Source organism: Salarias fasciatus, chromosome 18, assembly GCF_902148845.1.
Source record: "Salarias fasciatus chromosome 18, fSalaFa1.1, whole genome shotgun sequence".
NCBI classification, from domain to species: domain Eukaryota; kingdom Metazoa; phylum Chordata; class Actinopteri; order Blenniiformes; family Blenniidae; genus Salarias; species Salarias fasciatus.
In genome coordinates, this window is record NC_043762.1 from 10,207,774 (window position 1) to 10,227,274 (window position 19,501).

General features: G+C 44.0%; 1 protein-coding gene across 8 annotated transcripts in view; it reads left to right on the plus strand.

Annotated features, from left to right (window-relative positions):
• The window catches only part of LOC115405237 (rho GTPase-activating protein 12-like), a 41,853-nt gene that overhangs the window by 2,951 nt on the left and 19,401 nt on the right, over positions 1–19,501 (plus strand). For all 8 annotated transcript variants that reach the window (XM_030114749.1, XM_030114748.1, XM_030114750.1 and 5 more), the window contains exon 2: positions 2,475–3,252. In XM_030114749.1, coding sequence (XP_029970609.1) covers positions 2,548–3,252 — 705 coding nt within the window. In that variant the 5' untranslated portion in view covers positions 2,475–2,547. The remainder of the gene's footprint in view (positions 1–2,474; positions 3,253–19,501) is intronic.

Consider the following 19,501-nt stretch of genomic DNA (forward strand, 5'->3'; position numbering starts at 1 on the left):
CACTTTTATCTGTCTTAATCAGCAGACTTCAGACTGAAAAAAGAAAAAAAAGAAAACTTGGCAGGAGGCTAAAGATAAGTGAAAGCCTGAGAGGAAAACAACCAAAGGGAAATATTGTGCAAAGACGACAGGAAATTGAAACTCATCTAACTGCTGCGGGACTTAAGTAACTCATTTCCCATCCACTTTAAGTGTTTTCGCCATCTGAGTGGTGCTTGAGGAACGGGGGGCTGTGAAGAACGAGCAGGTGCTGTTTGCTCCCAGTTATTACCCCCCGAGCCGAAGTGCGATAAGGCTCTGGCTGAACCACAGGCTCTCCCGTTTGTTTGTTCCTCCTCGCTTACTTCTTTCTCTCGTCTCAACCCAGCCGGCCCCGGCAGACGGCCGCTCACCTCCACTTGGCTTGCCTCGTGTTGTCAGAAAAGGTGGAAAAAAACCAATGAGGCTGGTGTCAAATTACGAGAACAATGGGATGTTTTTGCGGCTGAAAGTGAAACTCTCAATACCCGTTCAGTCAGAAGGAGATTATATGGACGGACCTGAACTGTGAATTCTGAAGCGTGGGCGATTTTTCTTTCATTGCTCACTGTTACAGCAGCCGATACGTCTTCACTGTAAGGATCAGTAGAAACCACTTCCTGTCAGGCCTACCTGAAGCATTAAAAGGTCGCGGGTTAACAAGGAAAGCTGCTGAACGTTCGCCTGTCTAAAGCCTCGCCAGCCTTTTGTTTTGCGCTGGGCGTGCTGCGTTGAACACACACCAGCTGCAGCAGCGTGTTTCATTTGGTTAATGGACTTTTTCTGCTCAGCTGATGGATTCACTGTTCAGACTTCCCTCAGTGACAGTTAGCCCGAACCAGTGAGTTAATCTGTGGTGATATTATCCCGCCGCTCACCGCATCGGGGGTAATCCCGGCACTGCTGGCCTAATCACACCTAATCACAGATCTTTATTAAGCTAATGTACCACTGAAGGGAAACAGAGACACATCGGCGTTATCGGAGAATTGCAAACATGCCCACGTTTACTGTTCAGCCGCAGGTTTTATGGGTACAATGGTAAAATAAAGCAACACAGTAAATCAGTACAAAGTAACTGTTGTTTCGGAGTGTGTGTGTGTGTGTGATTTTAGGAATTGTGAAATTACTGAACACCTGTGAAAATCAAAGAGCCATAATGACTACATGATATTTTATTTATAGTGACTATTTATGTGTGGCAGCTGGTATCCTGACCCCAACAAGCCATCTGGGGATCTGTCTTTTATATCATGTGCATATAAGTGAAAAAACAACAAAGTTCGGATGTTCGCTGTCTAATAAACACTGCTTCATGCAGGGCTGAATAAAGCAGCACACATGCCTTTTAACTGCCCTATATTTGTAATGACATCCCAGCCTTTATTAGAATCAGAATTTTACCATAAGAAACTGTTTATGGAAGATGAGCGCAAAGCTTATTTCTTTATTTCATGGGAGTTTTTGAAGTTTCCAGATATAGATGGTCACTGAAATGCTGAAAACTGCTGTTTCTGCACCCAGAGCCACATGTGGCAAAATCTCATCAGCTTCACTACAAATAGTCCAGACAGTCCTGTTATGTTCTTTTAGAGCAGGTATGCAACATAAGGCCCGTGGGCCTAAATTGTATAAGACCAATAATCTAAAGGAGTGTTTTGGACATTTCACTTTATTTTGTACCAGAAGGTTTCATTAAAATTGGCTTCATGTTGAGGTTGTAGTAGTTTTTGTTATGGAACCCCTGAACCACGATGCGTTTGACGCCCCTGTTTTGGAGTTGTCGTCGTCAGTGCATGATTATTTACAAGTCAAAGGGTTGCTCAGGATTCGCCGCAGCATCACCTCATGTTGTGAGAGCTGGTGTGTGTGCACATGTGACTTCAGCAGGAAACTATGTGTGTGTGTGTAACTGTACTAATCTGTGCTCAACATGGCAACAAGCCGACATGCTTCAGCCGCTGCTGGACTGACTGCCTGCAACATGGAGAAGAACAGCAGAGATAGAGTGAAAGAAGACGGCGTGACTCATATTAGTGTCTACCCTCTGTCTGTCTGAGGTCTGTCTGAGGTGGGGGAGGATTAAGTCTCCTCAGTTTGGATCTTCTTTGTCCGTTCTGATTGGGTTAGCAGGGAATTAGACTTTGAAAGACACAGTTGTCCGAACAATTAACCCTTACTCACGAAAAAGACTACATTCCTAACATAAACTCAATTTTAATGAAACCTTCTGATCGAAAACACAAATGTCTTTTATATCTGTTACATAATGCATGTTTTAACAGACTCGTGCTCTGCTTGGCGTATTTCCTGACCTGACTGAACCTTTTGCAGGCTGGTTTTGGTCCACAGGCCTTAGCTTGACACCCCTGAATTGGGATGTAACGTGTCACGACAGAGTACTTATCACTCATCTCTTTGTCTTGACGCTGAGCTGTGTTTATTGTCTCCTACAGTCCTGCTCGTGACGCCATGGTGAAGATCGTCTTCCTGTTGCGGTGAACTGCCCGGCGGACGGTCAGAGGCATCATGGCGGACCTGCCCATCGCCCCGGGTGAGGTCTACATCGAAGTGGAGTATGACTATGAGTACAAGAACAAGGACCGGCTCATCACCATCCGGCAGGGAGAATGTTACATGCTGGTCAAGAAGACCAACGAGGACTGGTGGCAGGTGAGGAAGGAGGCGGGGACCAAAGCTTTTTACGTGCCCGCTCAGTACGTCCGGGAAGTCCGCAAAGCCCTCATGCCACCTCCGAAACCTGTTGGACACGCGTCGGGACACGCTACAGGGAACAACACGTCGCCACAGAGCGGCGCTGCGCTCTGGATGAAACCCGCCAGTCTGGATCTGGGGACCCACGACCCTCCCTCTGAGAACCATCACAGACACGAGTCCAGCTACCGGCGCTCCCCCTCAGCTCACACCGCCTCCTCGGGTCACTTCAGCCCCCCCAGTCAGCGCAGGGACACGAACCACCACCCCCACGCCCCCGCCAGTCCCACCGAGCACGACCGGGCTCTGGCTGAAATCCTGCTCCACGGCGGAGGACCGCCGCCCGCTCACAAAGGGGGGTCCAGCACGCTGCCTCGCACCCGAGCCCGCTCCCCGGACAGGGCCCGGGCTCCGCTGGACGTGGACAACACTCACTGCGACTCGGCGGGGGAGGAGAGGCGCACCAACGACTCGGAATCTGGAGACGAACTGAGCAGCTCCTCCACTGAACATCTCCAGGTAACGGCAAAATCTTCCTTCGCTTTCAGACACGTTGCACCGGTGCACTCACAGCAGGTCCATATTCAAAATGAAGCCAAAAAATGTGGAAAAAAACCTTTGGGGAAAATATGTGGAGCAGCTACGTTTGACCTTCACTCTGTCGTTATTGGTAGACTGCTGCTGTTTTACTGGACGGCTGTTTTGTCTATTGCATCTGTCAACCTTGGTGCTTCTTTGTTCTTTTTCGCTTTTCCAGTCGTTTCTTTTTTTGACCAAATCTGATAAGAAGTTTGAAGAAGCCTGACCAGGTTCAGACAGAAAGCATCTCTGGGTTGAAGGGATTTCTGATTTTTGATTTCTGATGCACTCAGTCAGTGTCCAGAGTCGAAACCGACCTACGGTGATGCTGCTTCTGGAATCTTTCCCAGCAAACACTCATATCATCTCGGGACAGTTAACAGAAAGTGACAAACTCTCAGCCACAGGAACATTCACACTGACTGCTTCCATCCTAAACTCTCCAACTAACCCGGCTTTGAACTGCGGGAGGAAGCAACCCGAGAGCTGCCTGCGGTCTGGGTTTACTGGTTCACCAGTGAACCATGCAGATCTGGAAGTCTTTACGAGAACCAGAAGGCTTTTATTGAACAGGAAGTCCCAACTTCAACCAAAATTAGCTCCTTTTACTGTAAGATTGTCTGTGGCTGTGGAGTCAGTGGTTGATTTTTGCTCTTATGTGAGAGTTTACTGCTCTACTTTACATACACTCATTGGCTTGGTGTTGTTTTTTTACATGAATATGCTTGTTTAAGAAAAACAAAGATTTTATGTCTTGCAATGAAAATAATTCAGCAGAAAAGAAGAGAGAGGCTGATCTTCCTGGATAATAAGGCCAGATTTAAGAGGACAGATGGAGCTTGTAAACCGGACTTCTTTGAACCGCTACATCCCTGCGACGGTTTGTATTGAAGTGTGTTGTGCAGTCAACCTCACTGCGGAACAGTGTAGCAAGTAATAGGACTATAAGGGGGCACCATTGTTTTTCTTTTTTGACCTTTTCAGTTAGAAACAACAGGCATGTCAGGGAATCTGTTTTCTGATTTCAGTACGATGCATCACACTCTGACGTGTGTGTGTGTGGGGATGTGTGTGTGTGTGTGTGTGTGTGTGTGTGAAAGGTTATCTGGAAGTGAGCACATACAACAAGTTGATTCATTCTCTCAAAGCAGCCTGGCCTACAATGGAGCTCTTTCCTTCCTCATCCAGCCTGTGTGCTTCTTAAATGGCAGGACAAAGGTCAGAGTAGTCGAGCTTGTTTTGGTTTTGTGTGAAAGACGCACCGTGATTTTCTGTTATTGTCGGCGCTAATAGTACAAATACAAACGCCTCTCTTAAATGAGAGTAGCATTGAAACATGATCTGCTTTTAGTTTTCAATTATATCTCCACTGGTGAAATATTGATTATATAATCATTGTGGTCCTCTTCTTCAGAATTGATATATTGAGATGCTGTATTTTTTTTTTCTTCTAACCTTTTTTCATTCATGTTTCCCTTTGTTTCTTTTGTAGACCCATTAATAGAAGTCGGCTAAGCTAGAATCATCATACCTGATATAGAGTTTCTATTATCTGCATTTACCCAACTTATCTCTAGGATGTGGTGGACAGTGACATGTAGGCGCTCCGGGGAGCTTCTGGGGTCAAAGGTCATGCTCAGGGACCCACGGTGTAGCAGACGCAGTCAACGCTGAGACCCAAGCTGAGATGTCAGCGCTGTTGCCATGAACGCTAGCTCCCTTGTTGCTATCAAACTAGCCTCAACGCCATGCTGTCACAGTGTGAAAACATGCATAATGCAGCAGCTATAGGGGAAGAGTTGTTTTTTTTCTCTGTATTTCGCACCAGAAGGTTTCATTAGCATTGGCTTCATGTGGAGATTTTCATTTTTAAAACGTGGTTGTTGTTGTTTTTTCAGGTGTACTCTGCATCATGACAGACAAAAGCTGGAAAGCGTAAAGATTACGGTGACTCTGTTTTACCAGTCCAGCTCAAACAACATGAAATGGGGCTGTTTGTGTCCCCTGAACTGAAATGTGTTTGAACCCCTGATCTAGGCCACCACTGGTCCTGCTGGGACAGTGTTTGTTTTCCCTCCATCCCGGCAGGATGCTGCCGCTGACAGCCGCTCAGGTGTGAGTCAGTGGCTCCTAAAATACACCCCACTTGCCTGTCCTTATCTCTGTTTTTTCCCCATCCGCACTGTATTTTTTTTTCTGAAGGGAAAAGGGCAGAAATGGTGAGCGTAAAAGCAGAAGGGACTGGAATGAGTGCCAAATCAAAGGAGTGGTGCAGATCTGTGTTTTTGTGTCCAGCTGCCATGTTTTTTTTTCCCCCTCTTTCCACCACTCGAGCAGGCTGTAATGAGCCGACTTCCTGTCCTCTACGCTGAGTCTGACACCAAGACGGTCTTTGTCACCGCTTGAGTTCCTCGTCCTCCTTTCAACAAAATACACCATTGGATTATTTTGTCATCCATTTGCTGTTGCCTCTGAACGGGTGCGCTGAAAAGGACATTTGTTTTGCACTTTGTGATCTTAATCTGTTCGTATTCTAGATGAGGATAGAATTTGCTCTTGCATTGTCTGTGGCCCTACTCGACAGATTAAGTGAGGATTTATTTTAAAAACGGGGTTCACAAATTAATTTCAGCTGTTATGTATTCAGAAACAAAAATACAAGATATTAAGAGACTGAAAGTCAAGACGGCGTTCATGTTGGGTTTCTTGTGAACCCGTCAGCTCCTTGAGCGTTAGCTGGAAAATGGTTACCAAATGAGGTATCACTTGGCACATTCAGCCCGTCTTGAAGCCCGAGGCAACATCGGACGTCGTATTCGCTGCAGCAGATGTTCCCCTCAAGCCACCGATTGTAAATACCGTCAAGATCCGGGGGTTATTTCAATTTGCTGCTTCGCTGCACCGTCTCATCTGCTGCGGTTCAACATCCCTCTTCTTTTAGGGTCGTAGCGAGTCCACCGGGACTGGTGATAAAACACTGAATATGTTAAATACTGTGTGTGGTAATTTCACATGACGAGTTGCAGAAGTTGTCACTCCGTGTTGGCTTCAGGGAAACTTTCTCTACGCGTGCTCTGGATGTTCTGTGTTCTCACTTGGCTTCTCAAAGGCTTTAAATCAGTGTGTTTTTGGCATCTCTTTACCTCTGCCCAGTGCATCGTGTTTAGAAGAAGTGAGAAGTAGCACTTTCCTTGTATCCAAAGTCTTTGATTGTCACAGTCCGCCCTGCAGACTCCCATCACTCTTTATGAGAGCTGTAATCAACTAAAAGGCTCTCGTGTCTCTCAGCGGGATGATTGATTGGAGGGAAGCGCTTCCTCCTCTCTTTGATTACTCAAGGTGGTGGGAAGTTGAGGAGACTTGTGCGTGTCTTCGTACCGTCGCACCTCAAACACTCTTGTGCATGTCAGTGGAATCTGTCGATGGAGTGAGTGTGTTATTGAGACATTTACTCAGATCAGAAATGCACGGCCATGTGTTCCTGTGATTCCCAGTCTGAAGGCTGTGTTAATGGCAGCCGGGCCATCTGCACTGCTGTTAATTCCTATTATAAATGGTTATTATAGGACATGATTGTGGGAGGATATGAACTCTTTAAGTGACTCCGAAAACCTTTCAAGCTCAGAATCTGCCAGATGGAAGTGTAATAAAACTCTGGCTCCAGTTTGTAAAGAGAAATGAATAATGCATCAATCTGTTGCTGTGAAGCAACTTTTTCCTTAACCGTCTATTTCCTTCCCCCCTCTCTTTTTATGCCTGCAGTAATCACACACCTTGCTCAATGGCATTGTTCCGCCGACTGTTTGCAGACAGAGCGTTTGAACCAAGTTAAGCAAGCAACCCGGACTCGTTGGGTGTGCTTGGTCCTTTCTAGCTCCAGTGGCGTGTTTCTTTTGAACCTTATCTTGCTGTGCCACGCTTCCTGCCAGATTGTTTGTGGATTAAAGCTGACCTTCTGTCACAAACCCACTTCTCTTAGATCTGGGTCACCGTCCAGCACAACCAGATGACACATTGAGCTTTATTAGTTACCAGTGTCGTATAACTTACTTTTTTTTAATGTGATCATGTGTAGTTAAAAAAAAAAAAAAAAACTACTTTTGTTTATTGCCTTCAAAGAACATTGTTTGAATTTTTCCATGCGCATGAATACTCTTTCTCCAGTCAAACAATCAATCGGCATTTATTTTTAGATAAGTAAATGCAGCTCACATGTGGAGGTTGTGGAAAGATGCGCCACGTTGCAACGTGCACTGTAGTCTCTACTAGTTTTTATAAAGAATGCCCTTCATGTTGAATTCAAACCCGTCAAGACAAAACCTGAGGAGTCGTCAGAGTGCAGCGTTCACAAACAATATCTTCAGCTCTTGAGGCACGATCACCTGTGATGGTAAACGGTGCATTTGGCACTGTTACTGCACTTTCTCTGTTGTGGATAATGATGCATTTTGGGAATGGCGCTTGAGGAATACTTCACAGATGTCTCCTTTCAGGGAAATCACTGTCAGCAAACAGCAGTTCATTTGGGAGAGAACCAGGAAGTCTCAGCGGAGTCCTTACGGACAGCGGCGGTGTCGGCTTGTGTGCTCATCAGCAGCGCTGTGAAGCAGCCCTGAGGGGCCTGGAGTACCGTCCTGTGTCCTTCTCCACCAGGAACACACAAACACAAGCACAGAGAGCCTCCGGCGGTCTGACAGCTGACCTGCTCCTGTGCTTGTTTGGCTCTTGTGTAGCAGCACATCAGTAAATGCAGGCTCGACACCCTCACTTTGTGTTTTTCCTTTCTTTTTTTTTTTTTGTACTTCTGTATATTTTCTTTTGAACTTCAGCCCAGGTCTCTTGTTTCTCTGACTTTTTAAAGTCAGTTTTGTAAAAGAGTGACTTCAGTCAAGGTCAGATGGACAAGATTCAGCTGAAAATAGATGTTGGTTTTCGTATAATCCAGGGAAAAAGAGCTGTGCCTACAAAGTGAATGACATAAACCCCATACTGCTGTAAAGCTGTCCTTCCCATTGATTTAAAGCCACTATCGCAGTGATCTTACACAACCAGTGACTTTGACCAAAAAAAGCAGCATGCACTATGAATATAAAAAAGTGCATTGTCTGTCAAGGATGTGTCACAACGTGTAGTCATGTAGTCTGGGTGTAAATTTGTTTAGGTTTTATCTTCAGAGATATCATATCCTGTGCTCGTTGAAAATTTAATGTGCGTTTGTTCTGGTCCCTGGCGGGTCCTCAGCTGCCCTCTTGTGCAGCGTTAAGTTGGTTCAAGGTGAAACTCTTGCATTGAACTGTGTGAAAAACATTTTTTTCCTATTTATGTTCTACCAAAACCAGCACTAATTTTTTTTCTTTTAGCTTTGGTTTCTGATCCGGGATGCAATAACACAAGCCATTTGCTGACCAAGTACGTGCATTTAGGTACTTAATAATGCAGCTGTAACTCCTAAAGTGACTTTATAAATGTTTTATTTATATGAGATGCCATCCACTCTCTGATGGTGGAAATTTTCTTCACGTTTGTCTTTTGCCTTCGTGACACCAAGTCAGAGGCAAAAAAAGCAATCTGTCATCATATTGTTGTCATACTTGCTGTGGTGTTAAAGCCTACTCACAGTTTTAAGCTTTGTTGACACAACATTTGAAAATGTGTGAAAATATATTGTTTTTCGTCTCAGAAAAGTTTCACGGTTGCGTGCATGATAATGTTTTGTTACCATTAATTTTTACAGAAATGGCAGAAATGCTGAGAACAATACAGCTAGCGTGCCAGGCTGTGTGTGTTCGCCATTGGTTGTTTTTGTAATTAAACCACACGCAAACACACACATACGTGCGCACAGAGCAATGCACTATAACCACTAACAGCAGTGAGTATGCAGACATTCGTGTGGACAGACTGCTCGTTGGATAGATCACTGTGCTGCTCAAAACCGAGTCAGTACCTTGTTGTAACTTTGTTAATGTTAGCGATAGAAGCTTTGCTGATTTTTTTATGGTGACACCAACAAAGAGAGGATTTTATCCATGTCAGTCAAACCGAGGTCAGCATTAATACGACATCAGTTCAACATTTCCATGCTTCAGTGATAGATGTCTGGTTTAGTCATGTAATACCATCTAAATTCGAGTAAGACTGTAGGAGTTGTCACTCAAAATGTTTACAGATTTTAATTTTCCCTCCTTCAGTTAAAAAAAAAAAAAAAAAAGCAGTTTTTATCATAGAAAGAGCTGGACTTGTGTGAAGTTGCATTTGCTCTTCACAACCCACAGCCTCCACTTATTATAAAAAAACTGTCAGAAGTATAACGGTTACTGTCGACGCTGATTATGAGGGATAATCCAGTGTAAACCGTCACTATGTTCTGTATGACTTCTTTGATTAGAGACACAGAGGATGCACAAGCGGGCGCACTGTTCCTCACTTTATGGAGCTTTTCTTAATCCCTCCGGGAGCTCCGATTGGATGTCTGTGCACACTGGTGTGTGTGTTTGTTTGTTTGTGCGTGCACGTGGATGTTGGTTATTATGTCAGCCGCAGCATCCCACATTGTGCAGAGCAGCTTTATGGCATTATAGGAGGGCAGGTCAAGCAGTGGCAGCTGAGGGGGGGGTGGGAGCATCACCGAGCAGACTCGCCCTCTCCCTCCCTCTCTCTCTCTCTCCCTCTCTTTCTCTCTGTTTATGTAAGAATGTGTGAGTGAATTGGAGTTGGGTTGCGGGGGGCCTGGGAGTGACACTGCGTGGTTCGCCACAGTGACATGTCAGTCAGAGAGAGGGTGACTCGGCAGGGGCTGCCGCTCTGTTTCTCTGCATCATCGCTGTCCTCGTCAGCACCACCGGCCGCCTGTGCAAGAGTTATTCCTCTGCAGCGGTAACTCCGCCACAGGACAGCATGTACCCAGATGAGAACGAGACGGTAAGACAGCTATCTTTTTTTTTTTCGTTTTTTTTTTTCATCTATGCACGCTCCAGAAATGAGACACAGCCCACTTCAGATGCTTCCTGCTAAGTCAGTCCATCAGTTCGACGCGCAGGGTTTTTGTTTTTGTTTTGCTGAGTCAGCACAATCTCGGGTATCTTGTGCTACATCAAAGTAACGTGCTGCAAAGTGACTCATGGCACACAGATGCACTCATGCATGCCACCACTGTTGCAGATTTATGCCTGTTATAAATTTCACTAAGCACGCCGCTGTATGGAGTGCTTCTTTTTTATTTATTCTAGTCATGCAAGCAGAGACTAAAGTTATCTCCTAAAGCTTTTAGGCATACACGCACTCACAGCTTACAGTACTGTGCTATCTCAGCTGTGTATTTCTCTCCTTTCTTTGTCTTTTGTCTCCCTCTCTCACCCCTTCTCTTTCTCTCTCTCTCTCACGCACAGAGCAGTTGATCTTGCAGCTTTCGTCCACAAGCTTGAGGCAGACTTGTATTTATTACCCATTTGTTCAGGGCGAGCATAACCCAGCAAATCCATAAGATCAATTACTGGGCATCCAGCTACTTTTTCTCCCCACCACCACTGAATCCATAAATTCATTGGCCAGAGGGAACAGACGGGAGCCCCAGTTGCAGCCCGAGACGCGTGGAACTGACGATAGCATGCGACAGGACAGCTAAGAGGATGCGCTAAGCACTTGCTCCGCTTCATTACATAAGCGCGCCGGCTACGTAACATTTGTTTGGACAGCTGGCTGGTGAGACGGGCTCCGGGCTGCAGGGACGGCGGCGGAGAGGGTGAAGAGGAGGCAAAGTGGCAGACAGAGGAGTCAGTGGAGTTTGTTTTTGAGTTTAACGGTGTTTCACACAGCCAGGATGAGAGAAATTGAACATATGTAATGTGCTCGTTTCTGTTCAGACGTGTTTCAGATGAAGTTTCTGTCATTTTTCTTCCCTTTTTCTCTTGGTACGTGCAATAAGAGAATCTCTACAGTGAATGTTAGCATTGCTACAGAATGAGAAGAAAGGGTAACTGTTTGAATACTGGTTTTCTTTATGAACAGCCACTAAATGACAGTGAACAGCGCGGTTGTGTAACCTCCCGGTCCAGTATAAATAAAGGCTTGCTTTCGGCCCGGCCCATGTGTGCTCATGCTTATCTGGATGACAGTGTGCGCTATAATTCCTCACTTTAAAGCGGGGTGGCCCGTCTTCCGGTGCACTTTGCCCTCCGCTGAAGTTCACTGTTACAGATGATTAACTTGGCAGCGCAGGACTGTGATTTATTGTTTTTTTTTGAACAAAGGAGATGTTTGTGTCTGCTATCAGTTAAAGATCTGAATATATGGTGATGAAAACTGGCATGATTTCACAAACAGGTTCAAGTCTCAGGAGATATGCTGCATTCCTTCCCTTCCTCTCTGAAGGTCTCTCACGCCCTGTCCGATTATTCACAGTGGTTGCACGTGCATCACAATGAAGTACTGAGCCGGGTTGACGTGACGTGTCCGCCGATCGGAGTCTAAACTGCCCCAAACCCCGTAAAGCAGACGAGTCGGCCGACCCTGCTCCCCATTAAACTCTTCACCCCCCAATGGGGATTTTAGGATTAGCAGGTTGATTACTGTTTGAGAGGAGACTCCATTTTATTATTATGGGCGTAGCTGTTTCTCAGTTTGTCGGGTGGGTTTAAATAATGAAATAATTGAAGCGATGTAGAACTTCTGCTAGTGGAGAGAGGCTGATTTAGGAGTTAAGGCAGCTTTGAAAGAAAATGTATGATGTTTTCTTGTTTCATTTTTTTTTTACACTGGATAAATCTGTTTTTCCTGCCTCTGATATCTCCATTGTTGGTTCTGTGAACCTCTGATTGGTTTGTTGGTTTTTTTTTCCCCAGTGACAAAGCCACTTGATTAATTACTGTGATAAAAATAAAAGTACACCGTCTCAGGGAACTGATAATAGCCCAGCTTTTGCAGTCTTCCTTGCTCAGTTTTGGGTCATGTTTCCTCAATGTAAACCTCAGTAATGTGCTTTTCAATACAGATGTTTCTTTGAAATCTTGACGACTTTTGGCGTTACTGTGTTTTCTCAATTTTCTGTACAGCTCACCTGTCAGTGCTGTCATCATTGAGTTGTAAGCTTCAGGAGTTATTGATACCTGGATTTCCAAAGCAGCAAGTATGGATTGTGTCTGTTATGTTTAGTGTTGTTGGGCCGGTTTAGTCCGAAATTACAAATCCTTCGTTCTCCTCGGAGATCATTAGAGGTTTCTTATGTCAGTGGGTCAAAGCATTTTCAGTAAATGAGTTTTCCCATTTAATAATCCTTGCAAAGCCTGGACCTCGGCTGGTTGTGTCAGTGTGGTTGGGCTCCCTCAGGGCAGAGGTCACAGGATAAAGAAACCAGTTCAGAAATGTCTGTCAGACCTGATTGTGGATCAATGACAGGATGATCCCAGCTTAACGTTTGTCTCTCATGTTGGGCATGGCATATGGCTAATGTAAACTTCAATTTTATGTTCCCGATCTCTCCAAATAATAAATGAATCTCTGGTTACACGTGAACCTGTGATTGTGTGTAAACCATGACACAAGATCTCATTCAGTGGGCTTGGCTGGAAAGGATTACTCAAGTGAGATATCGACACACCTCGTCTTTGCTACAGAGTTGGTTGCATAATCTTACATTCTTTATGTTTTAGGCACTTTTTGTACCTTAAATTGAATTGAAATGATTGCTGTTTTTTTTTTTTTTTTTTTTTTTTTAAGACTGCCAGGTAAAAATCTCAATAATAACCGAGTTGATTGTGTCAGCATATCAGATTGGGCATCTATATGTACGCCGACCTAAATCTGACCACTTCTTCATTCAATATACATTCATTCATGCAGATAAAAGAATGTAGTCTGTTTTTACCACAAGAACAATGACGTCCGCATAGATTTGGCTCTTTGTAATGGGAAGAATCAGGCTGTCAAGGCAGTTTAGGCTATAATAGAATTAAATAATGTAAATCTTGTCTCCAGTCAAAACTTCCCTGTTTAAAAGATGAAAGAGCCTCACATGTTTTCATAGCCCAAGGCTTTCTTATCCGAAGCTTAATTAGGAATTACCCCAACATGCTGTGGCAAGAATTTGCTGAATTTCAATAAAACTTCCACTGTAGAGCTGCAGATTCAGACTGAGGGTGGCGTTCTTGAAATGCTCGAGTTAAATCAAACCTCTTGTCGGGGTAAAATGATAGTCGTAATCATCACCCAGCTATTACTTTGTATTGTGTTGTAAATATAGGCGCCAACTGAGCACCGCAGCATGGCGACCATGCTCACTGCTGCTGATAATCAATCGCACTCTGTTGCCAGACGCTCAAGGCAAGAGTGTGTTTGACATTTCCAAACAAGATTTTGATGAGCACAGCTCATTTTCTCAGCTCCTCATCCCACAGATGCATGTTTCTGATTGCTTTAGTTGAGCTTCTGTCCTTGTTCTTCCTCACAATTTCACAACATCAGAGAGATCATAATCAATTTTCAGAAGCCGGTATCGAAGGTAGATTGTATTCCAGCTGACATGAGGCTCTTGGCATGACTCATTGCACATGGTTACTCATTCCTACGTCCAAAATAGAGTCATCACGTTTTTCCTACTTGACATCCATCCTGAAACATACTGGTAATAATTGTCAGAAATAAATCTCACCGGCATCGTGCAGTGGAGATTCCTGTCAAACAGTCAGCTTTCTTATCCGGATAAGTCACCTAACCATGTGTGACGTGTGTGCGCTGAAGCTTCTGTGAATATTTGTCTTGAATGCGTGGCTTACTGCTCAGGTGTTTTCAGTCACTCAGTGATTTCCTGGTTGCAGTGATTTGTAAACTCTTGAGATGTGGCATGAAAGAACCTCCATAGTGGTTTTCAGACTCTTATAAGCTCTCTCAAGTTTGTCAGCTCCGCTCCTGCAGGATTAAAGCTCCTTAACTCCCTGTTTAGACAGGGCCCCCGTGATAATTCCAATTGAGATTGGATTAGTAGATTATTCTTGGACAGTTGCTTGCTTGAAATCCCCCCCTTCTTTTCCTCCTTTTCACGCACTTCTTCATCTCCCATGTATATTTCAGTTATTATTATACGTGTGACCAAGTCCCGTTTGTTGTTCACTGAAACCCTACTAACCCACTTTAGTCTAGTTAAACTAGTTTGATGTGAGCAGGTTTCTTGCCTTTTCACCGTCTCAGACACAATGTGCACATTTGCTCATTCTCGACCGGAAATACAGGTTGAGGCTCTGTGAATGGTTAGTATTCTGAACAAGAACCAAAGCCTCTTTTAAAGGGCACCAGGGCTTTAGTGAATACAAAGTCAAATCACGCAGTGCCTCGTTACCTGTCGGGTTTGTCGAACAGTCTCTGTCCCTCTTCTGATTATTTGTTCTTAATTACGAAACTGCATGAAGCTCGGCTTCACACGACACATGAGTAAATGTGTCAAGGAAGACCAAAGACACTGAATCTTGCAGCTTTCAGAATAATCAGAAAAAGGCAGAGGGCAACAAAAGCCTAATTTATTCTCACCAAGTTTTTAGTTACTTTCTTCTTTGAGATAAAAAAACAAAGCAGACTTTGTTCTGACGTGTTAGATCTTGTGCTTGTAGTTCTAACACACATTCATGTTTCTGTCACTGAACTTGGAATAGAAAGTTTTGTCATGTCAGGTTGAGTTACTGTACATATCTAAGGCCCGGCACCTTCACGGAAACGGTTTTTTCATGTTTTTAAGAGCAACTGGAGGGAAATCATTGATCACACTCTTTTAAAAGACAAGTATGAATGACCTTAAGCTACTTTTCCATATCAAATATTGATAAAAGTACTGATTAAATGCCATTAAACTCACGCCAATATCACTCATGTTCTTGAGTTGGAACATGTTTGGGTGAAATGGCACTTTTCTCAATGCCAAATCATTCCAGTTTTCTTTCCCTTCCTCATTCCTTTCCGCCCGCTTCCTTCCTGAGTGCCTATCGGAACGACCTTGCAGGATTTACATGGTCATCAAAGTGATCGCAGCCGGAAGTTTTCTATCCGAGGCTGCTGGGAGGCGGCGTGCAGAAAACATCCAGGAGTCATTTTAAAGACACTAGCTCCACCAGCAGTTTGAGTAATGATCGAAATACCTGGGCGCAAGTGTTTATTGGAATGATTTCTAATGAACTAGGTGGGTAAAATCCAGATATCTTGACTCTTCTCAGAAACCAATATGTATCTTTCTGAGAAGATCAGTGCTGATTGTAAGAAATTGCAGACAGACATCCTCCTAGTACAAACAAAACCGTTGAAGGTCTCAATTTGTGCGCACAAAGAAGTAGTTTTATCTCGGAAATCAGCAACCTGAGGAAGCTCATCCATCCAGTGGCTTTGTAAGGGCAGGCTGCCAGAGAGTCCAGCAGAAATCCCTCAAACACAGCAGCCCCTCCATATATGCCAAGCAGTTCTCCACAGTCTGAGATAATCCACTTTGTTACCTAGTAAACACACAGGAAGGTCAGTTTCCAGCTCCTCAGCTGAGCATGAAGCCCCCCTGAGCGTTGCGCTCCTCTGGCAGCTGTTCTGCCTTTTCCTGGGCCTCCTGAGTGTTTGGCTGCAGGTGATGTTGAGGTCTTGGTTCCTTGACTCACTTTCAGGGCTGCAAGACATTCTTTACCTCAGAGCCTCATTGTTCTATCGAGGTGGAACGTATCTTCTGGAAACTTTCGCTGTGTTTTGGTATTTTCTTCAACCTTCTAGAAAATTATCTCTTTTTTTCAGTACACCTTTGCTTCCTTTGTCAGCCCAGTTCTTGTACACAGGTTGTTTCTACTCCTTCTCCTCCTCACAGTCATTTGAGGAAGAAGTCCTGACATGTTAGCGGCTGACAACAAGATCCTACTTAGCCGGAGGGATCTCTCTCTGTTTCACTGCCACTCTTTTTCCTCATACCTGCCCTCTACTCCCCTCCTCCTCCTCTTCTTCAAAGAGGTACGCTGTTGAGGCTTGCCGCTGCGAGGAAGCCGGGCGTCGTGGCCTCTTCTTCCCAGATGGAGGAGGAGAACAGTGCTTGAGTGCGTGGCGTTCTCCACATTCTTGACAGAAGGCCGACACAGGTCGACACATGATTCTGCCCAGTGTGCAACTGAGAAAGTGAATATGATAAAGTGGCAACCAGGATGAGCACTTTATGTACTGATCGCCTGATACCCACATCAAGAAAACCACAAATCCTGTTTGTGTTTCACTAACAGCCAGTGGCTTCCTGTCTCACTTCTGTATATCAGTGATGCGACTCCAGCTCGCTGCAGTGGCTCGCGGTTTAACAGGGATTCATGATGATGATCAATGAAGCTCTGGCAGGAACCTCGACAGGCTAACCTACTTTCACTGTGAGAAATGAAGATCGGCTCGCGTGCAGTGTAGAGCAGGAGTGTCAAACTCGTTTTAGCTCAGGGTCACATACAGACCAACTTCATCTTGAGTGGGCCGGGCTGATAAAATTGGGCCGCGATAACTTTCAGATCGAAAGTTTTTCTTGTTGTTGTGCATGATAAAAATGTCCTTATTTTGACAAAGCTTTAAACAGTTAGCACCAAAACTTACCCCAATCTCAACATAACGCCATTTCAGAGGGATTTTTTTTTAATGTCCACTTTAAACTTTCAAATCACAGTGTGAAGATCTGCACTCAAATACAACCTCTGTTACTTTGCTATAGAACTCAATCATTAATAATTAAAGGTAAAAACCTAATCTCAAAAGCTACTGTAAGTGCAAAATGCAATTGCCAATAGTCTGCATTTCTTTTAAGTGTATTTTATATAAATTGCGCATTAAAAATGATTATTTTAGTTATTTTTACCCCTGAGGCCCTGCTTTGTTTCTAATTTCATGTTTAGTCCTCTTTGTGAAGCACTCTGAATTGCCTCATGTATGAATAGTGCTATACAAATAATGTGAGTATTTCATTACTTCTTCCCATCATTTTGTATATAGGTGCTTTTTGAGTACTGAAGTAGCAGAGATTTTTATTTTTCATTGCCATGCACCTCAAAGAACTTTGTATTATTTGATTCATACAATTGTAGCCTGTTTGATGTGAACAGGGGATTGTTTCTTTAACTGTATTTACTGTTGATATTCTGTTCCTGACTATTTTAAGGAAATGGTGAAATATGGCCCTCTGATATGCCTACTGTCTGGTCCGCTGAGTCTAAATTCCAGTTTACCTGAACATGAAGCTGTTGTAGGACTACAGTGTCAGCAGCCTGTGACAGATTTGCTTCGCTTGTTTGGAACATAAACATAAATCTCTGTCTTATCAATTATATTCTTCACACTTGCTGTTATCCTCTTATTGCCAGTGTTCTGCCATCAGTTTTCCTGTCAGTAGAAAGGCCACTTGTGTCATTCCTCATGCTTGACTCACACTTTTTCCAGCTCCCACTCATTTATGAGGTCCACTATGACATCCGTCCCTCCGTTGCAACAATGTTCAGTGTTTCCATCCGAACCACCCTTAAATTGTTGGTGAGATTTTCTTTGGATGTGCAGTAGCCCTTGAATTCAGTGTTCTTAAAAGGTCGGTATTCTTTTTGTGTTTTCCTCCAAGCTGCCGTGGTCCTCAGATCTTTTAACCCTGGACTGTTTACATCTGGTTAGGTGCTTACCTCCCTTCATGTTTGCCCGCTGAAGGTCCTTTTCTGAAACTTTGGTGGCAGCTGTGAGTCATGGCTCAGTTTTCAGCCGGTCTTTGATGTACCTACAGTCCCTCAGACTCCCTCTGTGGTCGGCCCTGCCGGCATTTGACTCGTCACCCACCCGTTTGACCTCACAGCCATTATCGATGCACGAAGGGAGAAAGTGGCTTTTCATGAACACGCTGCGTGGAGAAAGCAGCAGTTGTTGTTGCCCGTGACCTCAGAAGGTTGAACTGGTGATGGTATCCACATGTGGTTGTTTCTGAACGGGTTCATGCTTACATAATGCAAGATGATAAACAGTTTTTATCTGTTAAAGGAGAAGAAAACACATTTATGCAATTTAGTTCTGCTGTTTTCTTTAACGAGTTTTGTGCCAACCCTTTTTTTGAAATTATTAATCACTATTAAGTCTATAGAGTCAAATAGTGAACTGCTGGTTTGCAAGTCATTTTATAAGCTCATTAACCAGTCCAGCTGTTTCTGGCAATTATTTTGTATGACAGCCAAGAAAAAAATAGTTTATTTATCAACATTTACCTTTTACTTCATTAAAAGTTCAATGGAAGTGGTCGCTCATGTAATAAGTTGTTGTATCTTATCTGTTGGAGGATCACAGTGTGTCTGGGTGAAAAATGTCACATTGTCATGTGTGGCTATCATCTCTAGCAGGAGCCGTCAGTCTGGGCAGGTTAACGCTGTGCATTGCTCCAGTGGAGCTCTTATCAGCTAGTTTTTCAAACACAGCCTACACGCTACCCTCTTTACATTTTCTATGAGAATGTACTAACAAGCTGAGCTGGTTTTCAGTGGGGACGTCTAACATCCCTCCACAGTATTTTCGCTTTAAATTTTGGCCGGATGGTTCCTCAGTCACAACTATTGGCATGACATGAGGCAGGGACATTGTCTGGTTTTAGTCATCTAGTGGACTAATCACATCCTTCATTTTCAAATGGTTCTTTTGTGCCGTTTTGAAATGATTGGACTACTTGTCATTTAAATATTTAATAACACTACATTTCCATCTGTACTTAGTTTACAGTGTCGAAGCAAAGTTTGACATTGTCTGGCTCCTGTACTTAGCTGCAGGCAGGATCTGTAAAGGAACTAGGTGAAAGGATATCTTGTAAACAAAGCAGGAAGGCGGCAATGCTTTATAGAGTTTCACTTTGAAGACTAGATGTTGCTTGTCGCTCATGTAAAAGTTGAGTTAACCATTGGATGATTTCCAGCTACCTGCATTGAAGGGATGCTATGCTGAGAAGGGCTGCTGTCAGTGTGAAATTTTAGCCGGATACTGATGTGAGTGGGCTATTTTACCAATTCCTTCACCAACTGGGTCGGTTTCAGCACATATTGTGTTGTTTCAAAGGAAGCCCGGCTCAAAAAGCTGCCTCGAAACGAGCATTAATGCTCACAGAAAGTGTCTGAAGACATTTCTGGGCTTCAGCCGTCGGCCTCACTCAAGGCTAACATTTAGCTTTGAATGAATGAAGTCTACTTTGATAATTGCA